This window comes from Carcharodon carcharias, chromosome 15, assembly GCF_017639515.1.
Source record: "Carcharodon carcharias isolate sCarCar2 chromosome 15, sCarCar2.pri, whole genome shotgun sequence".
In the NCBI taxonomy this organism is placed as follows: Eukaryota; Metazoa; Chordata; class Chondrichthyes; order Lamniformes; family Lamnidae; genus Carcharodon; species Carcharodon carcharias.
Genome location: NC_054481.1, coordinates 108,510,473 through 108,527,190, shown reverse-complemented (window position 1 = coordinate 108,527,190; position 16,718 = coordinate 108,510,473). Strand labels below are relative to the sequence as shown.

The following is a 16,718-nucleotide window of genomic DNA, read 5'->3' as shown; positions in this document are numbered from 1 at the left end:
TTCGCGCCATTACTAAGACTGCCTATTTCCACTTCTGTACCGCCTTTGCACTTGACTCATCTTTGAGTCACAAGGTTCCGGGTTTAGGGCTTGAGCACAAAAATCAAGGCTGACACATTAGTGCAGTACTGAGGGAGCACTGCATTGTTAGGGGTGCCCTCTTTTGAATAAGGCATAAAACCAAGGCCCCCATCTGCCTGCTTGGGTGGATGTAAAAGATCCCATGGCACTATTTTGAAAAAAGAGCAAGGGAGTTATCTCTGTTATCCTGGCCAATATTCATCCCTCAATCAACATCACAAAAATACAGATTATCTGGTTATTATCTCATTGTTCTTTGTGGGAGTTTGCTGAGTACAAATTGGCTGTCACATTTCCTTACATTACAACAGTGACTAAACTTAAAAAAAAGTACTTCATTGGCCATAAAGTGCTTCGAGATATCTGGTGGTTGTAAAAAGCACTATATAAATGCTAGTCTTCTTTTTTTGTCTCAGTTCATCTCCTGCTGAAACCCTCATGCCTTTGTTACCTCTAGACTTGACTAGTCCAATGCACTCCTGTCTGATTTCCTACATTCCAACCTCCATAAACTTGAGGTCGTCTAAAACTCTGCTGCCTGTGTACACATCAAGTCCTGTTCACTTATCACCCGTGCTTGCTAACCTACATTGGCTCCTGGTCAAGCAACTTCTTGATTTTAAAAGTCTCACCCTTGTTTTCCAATCCCTCCACGGATGTGCGCCTCCCTATTTCTGTAATGTCTTCCAGCCCCACAACCCTCCGAGATATCTACACTCCTCTAATTCTGGCCTCTTGAGCAGCCCGATTTTAATTGCTCCACCAATAGTAGCCATGCCTTCAGCTGCCTTGGCCCCAAGCTCTGGAATACCCTCCCAACATCTTTCCGTGTTGCTATCTCTCTTTCCTCCTTTAAGGTACTGCTTAAAACCCCCCTCTTTGATCAAGCTTTTAGTCATCTGACCTAATATCTCCTTCTGTGGCTCAGTGTCGTGTTTTGTTTCATAATGGTACTTGGAAAGCTTTATTACATGAAAGGTGCTATATAAATATAAGATGTTGTTGAACTTGGGGCCTGAGGTATTCTTCATTTAAGGGAAGGGTGCTGAGGTACATTGTGTAATAACCACTTCCCTCTAATGCCCTCCTAACTATTTCTGTTGCTGGCTGATCATAAAATAGCAATGCCGGGGTCATGGAAAAGTGCACAGCTCAGCTTCTCCTCTTCTAGTGAGTTGGAAGGAGGCCTGTGCTGGTAAAAAGCCAGCTGCAAAAAAGAAAAAGAATGGGAGAAAGTTAAAATGGTTAAAAAAAAATAGGCAAGCCTGGACACATTGGAAGAATTTACTGGAAGAAATTCCCTGATAATTTCCTAAGACAGAAAAATGTCAGAACTCAAAACATTACCTCATAGTTCTGGGAACAACCTATGCCTCTGGGGTTACCGGCATCATACAGAAATGCAGATCAGTTGATCAAAAATGCTTCATATACCAGGCATAGAAATAGGAAACGAGTCCTATAGAAATCTTAATTTGAATTCCTTCAGATTAAATGTCAATTTGGTGAAATGTAATTGCTACAAGAGCTTCTACAGGTTCCATTTCACCAGGGAAACGGCAATGTGTCCTCGAGTCTGATGGAATATGACTTGCACCATTCACTGTAGGAATAGTGAAGGCCCCCAGAGTCCTGACCTTCCATGTCTCTGACTCATTTCATGACACTGTAATGACATCAGCAGCAGCAGTCAATCTGCAGTGCACAGATGCATCAATCGGATCACTGAAGCATTGTGTCCCATGGAAAACTGGCAGCAGAATGAGAGGTCATCACAATGATTCTGGTTTGCAGGATTTCCCAAAGACCAGCAAATTAATGATGCTACTTGTGTCATTCAGGTCCTGACACTCAAAATTATGGCTTCGATGAATCATGAGCGCTTCCACCCAATCTACGCTCAGGTGGTCAATGACTAGCACCACAGAAACATGAAGAGAATGCCCACTGTCCAGGCCACAGTCAGAATTCCTGTTGTTTAAGGCAATCCTCTGTGCTAAGCTATTTGAAGCAAGCTTCAGATTGGATCAATGGGCTACTCTTTACAGCCTTGGCTGGTGACATAATAGCAACTGCTACAAACATCAATCAGCTCAAGATACATGCAGTGCGCACTCACTTATTGGGCATACTACCTGTAAAGTTATCTTGAGGCAGTGCTTGAGATGTCTGGATTGATCGTGGGCATGTTGCATTATTACCCTATATTTGTTTTGCCATCATTACTTTTTTTGCCTAGTACAGCCTTTAGAAAGGCTGAAGAACAATCTGTCACTGCACCAGCCCTTCAAAGGTTGCTGGCATGCATTATTTCCCATACATCTATCCCTTCAGCAACCTTGGCCTATCTAAAAGCCCCATCTAATCAGGGAATCAACCCAGTAAATGTGGAGCACTGAGGAATTCCATATGAATAAAGTCAGCTGAAATCTTACCCGTGAGAGATAGAAAGGTGTAATGAATCAAGGGGTTTCAATTTAAACTTGACTTAACCCATCTTCTGATAATCCCAAGAAAAATCTCTCAAAGATTCAGAGTGAGCTAGCTATGAGCAGCAGCACAAGGCGAGCCTGCTGGCCTCTGATGTGAAGGCACTAATCCTGACTTTCAGCAACGGTTGCAGCTGAGACAGAGCAGAACTAGGTATAAGCATAGCAACGGGACTGTGGAAATCATCACATAACAAATTGAGAACAGGACAGCAAACAGGGAGACTGGATTGGTCTGTGCATCATCCCATCCATAACTTAGGGTGTGAAATGTTTCTGCATGTATTATACATCAGGCAGATTATAAACATCTGTATAACTCACCTCAACAGCTCAAGCAAGGAAAAAGACTTTGAAAGAGACATCTTTCATGAAAAAGTGTTTGATTATCCTTTTCCATTTATTTGCAAACTGAATTCAGCTGTAACCACATGTGCACTTTCAATGTTGTAATGTTTCTTCTCTCTAAATGAAGTGGTCTACTACATAGACTTCCTTCTTGCTTTCTGGTCTGACACCGACCCTGTCAATTTTGTTACCCACACCAGATACAGTTTGACAAATATTTGGTCACAAGTCAGGTCAGGAGCTTAAGTATTTTTAAAATTGGCATGTAGGAAACTGGCTGTGACTTTACAATAAAAGCAAAAAACTACGGATGCTGGAAATCCAAAACAAAAATAAAAATACCTGGAAAAGCTCAGCAGGCCTGGCAGCATCTGTGGAGAGGAGCACAGTTAACGTTTCGAGTCCGTATGACTCTTCATCAGAACAAAGTAAAAATAGAAGAGAAGTGAAATATAAGCTGGTTTAAGGTGGGGGGGGGGGGGTTCTACTTGTCCCACCTCCCCTTAAACGAGCTTATATTTCACTTCTCTTCTATTTTTACTTTGTTCTGATGAAGAGTCATACGGACTTGAAACGTTAACTGTGTTCCTCTCCGCAGATGCTGCCAGACCTGCTGAGTTTTTCCAGGTATTTTTATTTTTGTTTTGTGACTTTACATATTGGTTGCTGTCATAGTCAATATTCACCTGAAAATCCTCGGCTTTCATTTTGACAAGGCCCATTTAAATACATTTTGTTTACAAAACCTACTAAGAGTTGGCACCAGAGCTTGCTTTGCTGTTTGAATGGTCCATTAAGACCGAAGGAGTTTTCAGTCAGGTGACAAATGGATGCAGATCTGAGGCCTATCAGAAAGACCCTGCTGACACTGTAGGGAGTAGTTCCTAAAATTGCAGCTATTCTCTTGTGTCTCTAACTATAAATATGATTGGCAAACTTTTTTTTTATTTTGAATATTTTTAATTTCCTTAGCACAGCTTCAAGGTGTACAAGGGTACCTCAGAGAGCATGCTCCCAGTTCTTCAAAGTCTATCAAGAAGAAGGTGGGATATTCCATGGGGGAAAAGAGGCAGAGATGAACACACTAGGTTACTGCTAAGTGATGCAATCTCAGGTCCTTCATTGCCCTTGGCTCAATGATAACACCTCCTTCCTGAGTTAGGAGATCAATACTCCATCATTGGAGGTGTAGCCTTTTGAATGAGTTATTAAACCATCTGCCCTCTTAGGTGAACATTAAAAGATCCCATGGCACTGTGTGAAGAGGAGGTTAAGTGTTTGCCTGGTGTCCTGGCCAGCATTTATTCCTCAATCATCATCACTAAAACAAACTCTCTGGGTGTTTCTTTCATTGCTGTTTATAGGAGTTTGATGTGCAACCCACCACAAACTCCATTCCCAAACCACTGACTCCATCCCTCTCCCTGGCCACTGTTTGAAGCTGAGTCAGACTGTTCGCAACTTTGGCTCCCCCTCTAGAAACTTCAAAATTCTCATCCTTATTTTCAAATCCCTCCATGGCCCAGCCCTTCCCTATCTCTGTAACTTCCTCCAGCCCCACAACCCTCTGAGATCTCTGCTCTTCCCCAGTTTTAATTGCTACACAATTGGCTGCCATGACTTCAGCTGACTAGTCCCTAGGCTGTAGATTTCCCTTCCAAAATCTCTCCACCTCTCTACTTCTATCTCCTCCTTTAAGACACTACTTAAATCTTACATCTTTAATTAAAGTTTTGGCCACCTGGTCTAATTTCTGTGTGTGTGGCTCACGTACCAAATGTTGCATTTCATAATGGCCCTGTAAAGTGTCTTGGGACGTTTTATTACATTAAGGGTGTATATAAATGCAGTGTACGAGGAGGAAGAAATAATTTGTAAACTACTACAATCTGTATTGTTTTTGCTGGTGCACGGTTCACAGTGAGGGATACAGATTAAAGGGAGAATCACCCAAAATAAATTCTTGCAGACTTTCCAACAAGTGAGTTGATGACAGCAGCTACTCTGTTGTTAATCAACATTAACTTTCTGAACCGTAGATAGTGCTTACTGCAAGAAATAGGAAACAAAAAAAGACACAAAAAAGGAACCATTCGACCTTAAGAACAATTCAGACGGGTGTCTGGGAGTACTTAGGATCTAATTTTTGTGTGAAATCCTATTCCTGTTGGAAAATATGGCACCTTCCTGTTCCCTAGTCAAACTCAATGAATACGTGTTTTATTTTATTAGTTTCTATTTCCAGATTTTTCCCTTTTTTCTGCTAAAGGTGCTGGCTCATTTTGTGTTCAAAACTGGACACTCAGGCCTAGATTTTCTAACCGTAACTTAATAGAAAGAAATATTTGCATTTATATATCATCTTTCACTGCCTTGTGATGTCCCAATGTGCTTTGCAGCCAATGAAGTACAGATGGTAATCCATTCATTTTAAATAGGTTGTGACATTACCATTATAAGGGATAGGTCTTGAGTATCAGACCTAGGAGAGATATCACAGATGAACCCATTGCTATCCTCCCCTAATGAAAGCTGTTTTATTGTGTTGTGTTGGCTCTGATGCATGTTCAGTGATGGCCTTTGTTGCAAGCCACCTGATTGGGTGGTCATTGCCAAAGGTTAATTCCAGAAATCACCATGTCTATGAAAAATGGACTCAGGTCTTTAACAATTAGACACTATAACACACTTTACACATTTAAGCAGCCCCTCCAAGGGCAACCTAGTGTCGCTCATCTCCACACTTTAATGCAAAGAGGCTGAGCAGCAAGGTCAGAAATCTCTCCACTCCCTGTGAAAACATTGACAAACACAGACGGTCATCTGCAAGCTTAAAATCTGGTTACTGGCAGTGCACAACGGAGTTGAAGGGTGAATTAGAATATGGTAATATCTGCCAAAGGGGCTAGAGCTGCAGGGAGTCATTTCAAAGCTGTACATCTCCTGATCCGTACTAAATCTTTGACAGATCTTTGAAAGCATAAATATGTTTTATAACTGATTTCTTTGCAGAACTGTCATGGCACATATTTTCGACAATCTTTCAGTAATTATACACGAGCAATTTTGTTCTTGATGTAAGAAAATTGCACCTCCAGTACTGTTTGACAGCATTAATCATGAGATCTTGCAGGAAAAGTTATTTTTCAGCAAATAAAAATCTTTCTGGTTTTCTTCATGATCTCTTCCAGACCAGTTATTATATATTTGAATAGCCATGTTAAAAAAGTTGATGATTATATTGTGTTCAATTAACATAATAGAGCAGAACATCAGGCCAACGGTTTTGTACAATTTTGATCCTAAAAAAATTAAGGAACACGAGACTCCATTTGAAAACCGAACAATGGAATAAATACAGTCTCTATGAATTTCCTCCATGGGCAGAATTAAGACCCTGAAGTGTGCCCTACGCCAAAGTCAAGTTGGTTAAAAGCCTACCAACCATGGCCGCCTCCTGATTCGAGCAGTAAATTTCCAAGGATAGTAAATGAACTGTGATACCTCTTCACTTGGATTCAATCCCCCATCGCTGCAGCTAAGACAGTGAGGCTAGGAGAAGATGTGTCTTGTTTCAGTGTCAAAGATCTAAATGTGCCACAGATGGTACTGCTGATCAGGAGGCCAGCAATCTCATGATTACTTTTTAAAACGCTAAATAATTCTGTTGAAGTTGTGCAGGCTTATCGAAGGCCTGGGATATTTCTTATAACAGGACTTCTGTTATCCCTGGTGCTGAAATCATGGCATTGCCCTGATTCCACTTGCCATCTGGATGCTGTGTGAGTAATTTGCAGATCCTCCTGTGCATTGATTTTGTTCTGACCCCACACAATGATTACACATTGGCAATTATCAGGAGGATGTCTATCCAAACAAAGCAGCTCTGACTCATTGCTGAATTCCCTTTGACTGCTAAAGTAAGCCTTAGTGCTTGAAACTGTATACAGTGCTCATTCTTAAGGCAATATTCTTAAAAATTGAATGGATGTGGAAGATTGAAGCATCCAAAGGGAGTAATGGCATTGGGGTGCCACTGAGGCAGGTTTGTATGTTACGGAGAGAGATATGTTCACACAAGTCTGGATTATTTCCCAGTTTGTGTTTGCTCTACCCTAAACTTTGTAAATGGCAGCCATGGTGTCCAAAACAAAAGATTGCTTGGGCCATCATGTCTTATTCCTAACACTCACAGTAAGTGCTGGTAATTCATTATCCATTCCATATTTTGTAAACAAAAGATAATTGATAATAGGTCAATTGCACATGGATTTGAGTGGGGAAAAGTTGGTACCATAAACTGTCAGCTGTGGCAGTCTCACCTCTCAGGGAGGTTGTGGGTTCGATCCCCATTCCAGAGGCATCCACTCAAAATCTAGGCTGGCTCTCCTGTTCAGTATTGAAGGAGGGCTGCACTGTCAGTGGTGCCGTCTTTTAATTAAGGCGTTAAAACAAAATCCTGCCTTCCCTCTCAGGTGGACGTAAAAGATCCCCTTGAGTCCTGGGCCAATATCTATTCTTCAACAAACACCACTGAAAAAGCAGATTATCTAGTCATTATCACATTGCTGTTCGTGTCTTGCTGAGCTCAAATTGGTTGCTGCAATCCCTTCATTCTAATAGTAACTACACTTCAAAAGTACTTCATTGGCCATAAAGCATTTGGGGACATTCAAAGGTTGTGAAAGATGCTATATAAATTCTATTCTTTCTTTTTAAAAGAAAATATACTTATATATCCCTCTAAACTTAAATTTTGTTTGAGCTTGAGCTATATCAACACAAGACTGAAACTCTGGTGGTGGGAACAATTTGAGGTACTGAACAGGGAATATCACAAGTAAGTACATAAAAGCATCCATAGTGTATTAATACTAATAAACCTAGCGATGTCACACACAGTTACTGCAGAACTATAGTAACCCTCCCCTAGGAACATTTTCTCAATAGACCTTACAACATGAATTTACAAAGACAACAATTTTCTAATTACAGCTTTGGGTGATATGTGCTATATTAAAGGGCGTGGGTCACATCTTGTCAGAACGAGAAGTTCCAAAAATTGTATCTGTCAGATACAATTCAAAGGCCACCATATTTGAGATCAATGCAAGTTTTGTCACTGGGTTATTTTTAAATTCAACTTTAAAAAGCATTTTGTAAATGATCAAGTTATTTTAGAGAAGCCTATAGCAGACAACAATATGCCATTAACACTGCATCTACTTTAGCCTTGCTGCGTTTACAACCAAGATAGGTGTGAGGAGGCTAAATGTAACATTTCACCCAAATTAACCTAAATGCAATTTTACATAAACTCTCTTTTAAGACCAGTTAACTAACTGGGTCTTTTCACTGTTGCTAAGCTACTCGCATCTTAAAAGCAGCATTTTTGGATCTGCTTGGCTGATGCACTTCTGTTACATAAATGTAAAACTCAATGACAAAATATTTAAGTGCAAGAAAGCTGACCTCCTTGTGGATTGTGCCTTTGCAAAGAAGGTCTGGAGAGAGATGCAGTGGTTTCTGTCGAGGTTCATCCCAAGCAGTTTTGTGACACAGGACTCTGTGCTCTACGGGCTGTTCCCAGGGACACACACCGAGACAAACATCAACTGCAGCTGGAGGATCATCAACTCGGTGAAAGACGCTCTTTGGTCTGCCCGAAACTTGTTGGTCTTCCAGTGCAAAGAGTTGTCCCCGACCGAGTGTTGCAGACTGGCACATTCCAAAGCCCAGGACTATGTGCTAAATGACGCACTAAAGCTTGGGGTAGCCGCCGCAAAAGCGAAATGGGGAAGGGTCGCTGTCTAAGACCTTTCTGCCACAGTGCACCGAGGGACTGGGAACTGTTTAGAGCCCCTCGGGCTGTACAGCTCAAAATGAATGTCTGCAAACGATTGTAATATTCATTGATTGTATTGATGCACCTCGTGATACATGTTGTAAAAGTTGAACCTGATTGTACCTTTGTGATGGTGATTTTGAAATGGCTTGGAATGTTCTTCCAGATATTTTATGAATAAAGTATATTTTTCCAAAAAAATAGAAAGCTGACTATGCTATTAAAAAGACTGTAAATTCTATCATTTTCCACTTAATCAAGATGGAAGCCAATGTTTTGCTTTGAAGGTAAATTAAAGACAAATGCAAATTTTAACTTCTACTATTCAAATAACTGTAATTTCTTGTAGTTGAGACCTTACTAACATTATCAGCCTCAAATACAGATGTGTGATCACACACACATATACATAATGCATATTTTTATACCTATCTATCAACAGTTAGCTTGGGTAACTTGTCTGAAGACTGAAGGCTCATGGCAAACACATCAGGCCTATTTCATGATGTGGCAGCACATGATGAAAGTGAGTTCTATTCCTAAATGTAGGAATGTTACTGAAATTTGTTACCACTTGTAATAGTTTAAAATCCATGACACTGGTTTGTGTCCCTCTGTTTTCTTCTTGTTAATCTTTGGGAGGATGGGCTTCCACAGAGTGGAGGGAAGCTCACTGACCTGTATGTACACTGCCCACCTGAGACAGCGTGCCTGCATATCCTTCAGGAAGTGAAATACAATGGGGAAAGGGGTTGACAACTGACATTATTTCATCAAAATTCATTCCTTGTCCCTTCAGGGATTTCCAGCAATAAAATTTGCATGTGATCGGACACATCACCCTGAGCAAGCTCCATGATTCTAAAAGTACATCAAAGTTACAGGCACAGCACAGCACAGAAACAGGCCATTCAGCTCAAATGGTCTGTGTTGGTATTGATGCTCCCGACAAGCTTCCTCCCACCTTACTCTATCCAACCCTATCAGAATAAGCTTCTATTCCTTTCTTCCTCATCTGTTTACCCAGCTTCCCCTGAAATTCTTCTGCAGTATTTGCCTCAATTACCCCTTGCAGTTCAATGTTCCACAATCTTATCATCAAGTCTTGAAATAGTACAAAACTCCAAATGTGGTGGGGAGGGCGAGGATCCAGGATTTGTATAAACAGACATTTACTGGATCAGCAAAATAATGTGGATGCTGGAAATATGAAATAAAAACAGAAAATCCTGGAAAAAGTCAGTAGGTCTGGCAGTATCTGTAGAGAGAGAAACAGAGTTAATATTTTGAGTTCCGACAAGGAGCCATATTGGACTCAAAACTTTAACTCTGTTTCTCTCTCCACAGATGCTACTAGACCTGCCGAGTTTATCCAGCATTTTCTGTTCTTAGTTTTACAGGATCAGCTCTGATTAAATGAGATATTTTTTCTCACAAGTTGTTTTAATCATTATTCAAAATTATTGCGCATTTTAAAGAGATTTCAACAACACCAGCTTCCATTCATATGATGTTCCTTATATTTAAAAAAATGTCACAGCATGCTTTATAAGAGTCCTGGGACACAGTGCAGGGCTCCCTTATTACTGCCTAAATTATATGCTGAAGTCCTGGAGTGGAGCTTGAACTCTCTACTTTCTGACCCAGAGTTGAGAGTGCTACCACTTGGGACAAGGCTGACAACTAAACAATTGTTTCAAAAATAAGGGCTAATACTAACTCTCGGAGCAACGAAGGATGGGCATCAAACTCAGCTTTTGCCAGCATTCCCACATTCCAAGAACAAAAAAAAAACTGGACCTTTCTACTCTGATCTGATTCCCGCTTCTTTCCCAGTATCTGTTTTTATTGATTTTCAAATTCTCTTTTAAATTGTATTATAGTCTTTCCTCAAAGCCATTGTGGTACAGAATTTCATTATCCAATAACCCTCCCAAAAAAAATAAATCTTCCAACTTCCCCTATTGGTTTCCCAGCAATACTCCTCAACCAACACTTATTGGTTACTAATTTGCTAGCGATTGAAAGAGTCTGTTTGAATTTAGAGAATTTCCCTTTTAACCTTCGCAGCCCTTGTGGAAAGATTCCCAATTTATGAGCTATTTTCCATAATTATACCCTCTCAAATTTTGGTATAATGCAAGAGAATCTTCACTTTATCCTTTCTATGGTTCTAATTACCTTCCTGTCTCTGGGCAACCAGAGCTAAATGCAATATTCCAATGATTGTTCAAGTTTAAATCTATGTACAGAACCCAGAATCCCAATTGCTTTTCCCACTTCCAACATACGGGTCTACCCCGTATCCTCAGACTGTGACCCCTAGTTCTGGATTCCCCCACCCTCAGGAACATCCTTCCTGCATCTACCCTGTCTAGTCCTGTTAGAATTTCATAGGTTTCTATGAGATCCCCCCTCATTCTTCTGAACTCCAGCGAATATAATCCTAACCAACTCAATCTCTCTTCATATGTCAGTCCCGCCATCCCAGGATTCAGTCAGATAAACCTTCGCTGCACTCCCTCTATAGCAAGAACATCCTTCCTCAGATATGGAGACCAAAACTGCACACAATATTCCAGGTGTGGCCTCACCAAGGCCCTGTATAATTGCAGCAAGACATCCCTGCTTCTGTACTCGAATTCTCTGGCTATGAAGGCCAACATACCATTTACCTTCTTTACCGCCTGCATGCAGCAGGTGCACTGCATGCTTACATTCAGCGGCTGATGTCTGAGGACATCCAGGTCTTGTTGCATACTCCCCTCTCTCAATTTATAGCCATTCAGATAATAATCTGCCTTCCTGTTTTTGCTACCAAACAAGATAACCTCACATTTATCCACATTATACTGCATCTGCCATGTATTTGCCCACTCACTCAGCTTGTCCAAATCACACTGAACCATCTCTTCATCCTCCTCACAGATCACCCTCCCACCCAGCTGTGTCATCTGCAAATTTGGAGACATTACATTTAGTTCCCTGATCTAAATAATTAATATATATTGTGAATAGCTGGGGTCCCAGCACCGATCCCTGCGGTACCCCACTAGTCGCTGCTTGCCATTCGGTAAAAGACTCATTTATTCCTACTCTTTGTTTCCTGTCTGCCAACCAGTTTTCTATCTATCTCGATACACTACTCCCAATAATTTTACATGCTAATTTCTTATGTGGGACTTTGTCGAAAGCCTTCTGAAAGTCCAAATAAACTACATCCACTGGCTTCCCCTCATCAACTCTACTTGTTACATCCTCGAGAAATTCCAGCGGATTTGTTAAGCACGATTTCCCTTTTGTAAATAAATGCTGACTCTGTCCGATTCTGCCACTGTTTTCTAAGTGCTCTGCTATTAAATCTTTTATAATGGACTCTAGAATTTTCCCCACTACTGATGTCAGGCTGACTGGTCTATAATTCCCTGTTTTCTCTCTACCTCCCTTTTTAAATAGTGGGATTACATTAGCTACCCTCCAATGTATAGGAACTGTTCCAGAGTCTATGGAATCTCGGAATGTGGTCATCAATGCATCCACTATTTCTAGGGCCGTTTCCTTAAGTACTCTGGGGAGCAGATTATCGGTCTTCAATCCCATCAATTTCCCCAACACCATTTCCCTACTAATACTGATTTCTTTCAGTTCCTCCCTCTCACTAAACCCTGTGTTCCCCAACATTTCTGATGTTTTTTTGTCCTCCTTTGTGAAGACAGAACCAAAGTATGTATTTAGTTGGTCAGCCATTTCTTTGTTCCCCATTATAAATTCCCCTGTTTCTGACTGTAAACCTTGTTAATCTCCTGCTCACATGTCCACTTATTTAGCATCACCAGCAGAGTTTGATATCATTCTTCATTTTCCAAACCATAGACAATCTCCTGTGGTGTTTCATATGGACAATAATAGAAATGTGGAATGATCCAGCACAGGAGGCCATTCAGCCCTCTGTGCCTGTGTTGGATCAAGTAGTCTTCAGATACAGCAACAGTTAGAAGGCAGGAGATAGTTGGGCCAGGGCATGCAGACATAATTCAGTCCTCATCTTAAAAGTCATATTTCTGTTCTGATTTTTAACTTTCCATTATAAATTCCTATGTCCCACAGAATGGAAAGAGTCTACATAAACTTGCAGCATTGCCAACCATATCCATCTGTAGTGATGCTGCAACGTGTCATTGGGGGAAGGTTTAATTACAGCTCAACAAGTTTCCATTATCAACGTGGACATGGGGATGTATAATGGAAAAGGTCAGCCTGAAATTCATGTAGATGTAACATTTCAATACTTTGCATGAGGAACAGGAGCCAATGGAGCTGGGCAAGAATTAGATGACAATGACAGAATGGGACTTTGTAGGGGAAGGGCTTAGATCCCAGACTTCTGGGTTAGATTACAGCAAGTTTTTTGAAGAATAGAAGCAAGAAGTCTTGCAAAGAGAGTATTTGAAACATTGATCCATGTGGTGATGAAGCCATGGATGAACCAGTAGCATGGAGGTGTATAAATGCGGCGTGTTCCCAAGGTGGAAGAATGCACTTTTGGCAATGGGCCAGATGTGTGTAGTATATCTCACTCAGGGGCAAGAATGGTGATGTGCAGGTACGAGGCTCAGTCTCAACAGAGAGCCAGTAAAGTAGATGAAATCTCATGCAGGTGAGAGGAAAAGAGGCTTGTTTCACTTATTCTTAAGTTTAGGAAGTTTTGAATCATCCAGGAGATGATGTTGGGTGGGCTTGTGGACATAGCCTGCTGTCCTAGGACATATGGATGCTTTACTTGTGTATGTCGCACAGGCTGGTATTTAAATAATGACTAGGAGAGGAAGGATAGCACTAGGTTTCTTTCAACAGCTTTTTGATCTTTATCTGGACTCCTATTTCAAGGCTGTGACAGCAATGCAGAATAAGGAAACTGCAGTCCTCAGTGTTCTGCAAAATTGCACTTATGTTTGTATTGTGACTTTTCCCCCTTTTACCTCATGAGAATGATTTTGGCAATCAAGCAGAAGACTCCTCAGTATTGTGACTTTAGACAATGGTCAGTGACTGACCCTGGTCTACACAGTCCGGTGGCCTCTGCCTTGATTCCTGGCAATCTTTGGGCAAGCAGTGATGACTACAAAACAAACTGGCTCTCAAATTGATCCATGGATCAATAATTTGAGCAGCTTCAAAATAAATGCTACTAGGAAGAAAATGTAACATGTAGGCTCTTTTACCTTTGGTTAAAATTCATTCCTAGGATATGCATGCTGCCGGAAGACCAGCCAGCCTTTATTGCACATCCTCTGTTGCCCTTGATTAGGGGTGATTAGCCATCTTCCCAATAGGTGTGGTTGTGAGGTGGGCAGGTGGGGTCTGGGCAGCAGGTTGGAGGGAAAGCAGCCAGGAGCATGGAAAGATTTAGGCAGCATTTGTGCACATCATATGTGGTGATGTTTCTCGTTTGGCCATAATTCATTGCCAGTGTGATGTGTGGCTCATTCTGACCACATCACAGCTTTTTATTCTTTGCTGGAATATGGGCATTGATGGCAAGGCCAGCATTTATTGCCCATCCCTAATTGCCCTTGAGAAAGTGGTGGTGAGCTGCCTTCTTGAACCACTGCAGTCCATGTGGTGTAGGTAGACCACAGCGCTGTTAGGGAGGGAGTTCCAGGATTTTGATCCAGTGACAGTGAAGGAACGGCGATATATTTCCAAGTCAGGATGGTGTGTGGCTTGGAGGAGAACTTGATGTTCCCATGTGTCTGTCACCTTTGTCCTTCTAGGTGGTAGAGGTCATGGGTTTGGGAGATGCTACCGAAGGAGCCTTGGTGAGTTGCTGCAGTGCATCTTTAGATGGTACACACTGCTGCTACTGTGCATCTGGTGATGTAAGGGAGTGAATGTTTATGGTGGTGGATAGGGTGCCAATCAAGCAGGCTGTTTTGTCCTGTACTGTGTGGAGTTTCATGAGTGTTGTTGAAGCCACACTCATCCAGGCAAGTGTATTGACTTGTGACTTGTAGATGATGGATGGGTTTTGGGGAGTTAGGATATCCCTATAAAAGCTGATAGTAATTGAATTTACAACTGGATATATCCTGGTTCTGTGCACTATCACTACTCTCTGGTTTAACCTCCAGGGACCATCCGCGTAGCTGTTAGTAAGGCTGTGTTCACTGTAACTTGCATACAATGATGGTACCTACAACAACGTGCTGTAATCAAACAACAATTTCAACGATTCCAAAGACAAGTCTAGGAAAGCATTTCCATGATTTAAACACAGCACAGCAACCAAAAACACTCTGATGCACAGAACAGGACCGAACGCAGCAGAGATGTCCATTATTCCACAACTGCCTTTATCCTCAGCTGGCAGTTTTACAGGCACAGAATTAATGACCGTTGCTCATCCGTCTCCCCATATCAAGGTCGCTGCAATTTTTCGTCATCAAATCAAAAATCACTTTGCCAGAAATGAATTGACAAATGAGCAGAAATCTGAATACAACAACTGAATTCAGTGGAGCTGCAATCGGAAATGAGTGGGAATGATGTGAGGCTGGGATTTTAATGAGAAACGGCGCCTCTCCCCTCCTTTGCAGTTACTACACTGAATGTAACTGACAGCAGAAATGCCACAAGTCCAATGACAGGGCGGCTCATTACTTAATTTGTATTTATTACAACCCTGTCTTCCCCCGGTCATTATTATTAAGGTGTATTTCCTTCGACACCAGCAACCCCGTGCATCACCATTTAACAAAAGAGGAACACTGCATGGCGGCTCGCTATTATTCAACATTTTGGACAGATTAATTACTGCTGAAATTGCAGAACATTCGCTGTGTAATGCAAGAAATTGCACGCCGCGTTGTCCCATTTGAAAAGGGCGATTTAAAATGGACAAATGCAAATCTCTTTGATGTATTTCTGGCAGTCCATCCTGTTTGGATCCCATCCCAGGTCACACTTAGTCCCGTCACACCATGACCACCATCTCTACTTTTGTTAGGAAACTATTGTCACAGGACAATTGTGCAACACTTGTGTATTGACAGAACACCTTTCTATCGCCGCTCACAAAAGCTTTTAGTGTTAAATGGCTGAAATACTAAACGGCGGCAGACGTTATTTAAGCTCAGCTGCTGGTTTGAGTAGGAATGTAATGGAACCAGTACAGCCTCGCCTTTTAAGCCTTATATCCATTACGTATATTTAAGGATATCTTTGCAAACTCAGAATAATTTAATAATGGGTTTTCCAGATTTGGACGTTTTAACTGTACTATTTATATCTATATATTTATATATATATATATAAAATCTTATTGTGATCTCCAAACAGCACCCACTGTCAGAATCAATGAATCCAGCGAGGGACTTACACCATGCCCAATGATTGCACACCCCTTACCTGAACCGAGGGGAATCTTTCACACACTCTTCAAAATCCACTGTCATTTTGATGATATCTTTCTCTCTAGTTTGGCATTCACCCTTCATTTAGTCTGCTCATCGCCTGATCTGAGGAAACAAACGCAAGGATTTGCCTGCGATCGGGCTTGATTTAGTCCAAAATGGTAGGAATGGTATTCATCGAATCCCAGACTCTCAGAGCCATTCTCTTGCTCCCTCTGCCTCTTCGCTCGCATACAGAGGATCGTAGAGCCGAACCCACGCCTCCGGGAGCTGTCAATCAGACTGGGGCCAGGGAACGCCCTGCGGCCATGCAGCACTGTGACCGCTAAGGAGGAAGCCATCATTGATAAAGGCATGGGGCGGTTTAGGGAGTGTAACTGGGCTACAATTGATTGGACATACATTTAAAAAAAAGATTCCTGATCAAGACGGAAGAGATCGGGGGTTGGGAGCCCAAAGAAGGTCAAATACACAGGATGAAATAAAAGGACTGATCAATGATGTGCTTGGTGTTAGTGTACAGACCCGGCTCAATTCCTCACA

General features: G+C 41.5%; 1 protein-coding gene across 3 annotated transcripts in view; it reads right to left on the bottom strand.

Moving 5' to 3' along the window:
• LOC121288042 (arf-GAP with coiled-coil, ANK repeat and PH domain-containing protein 3-like) overlaps window positions 1-16,389 on the bottom strand; it is a 331,715-nt gene extending 315,326 nt beyond the window's left edge. For all 3 annotated transcript variants that reach the window (XM_041206296.1, XM_041206297.1, XM_041206298.1), the window contains exon 1: window positions 16,171-16,389. In XM_041206296.1, the coding sequence (XP_041062230.1) occupies window positions 16,171-16,259 (89 nt within the window). In that variant the 5' untranslated portion in view covers window positions 16,260-16,389. The remainder of the gene's footprint in view (window positions 1-16,170) is intronic.
• Between the last annotated feature and the right edge of the window lie 329 nt (window positions 16,390-16,718).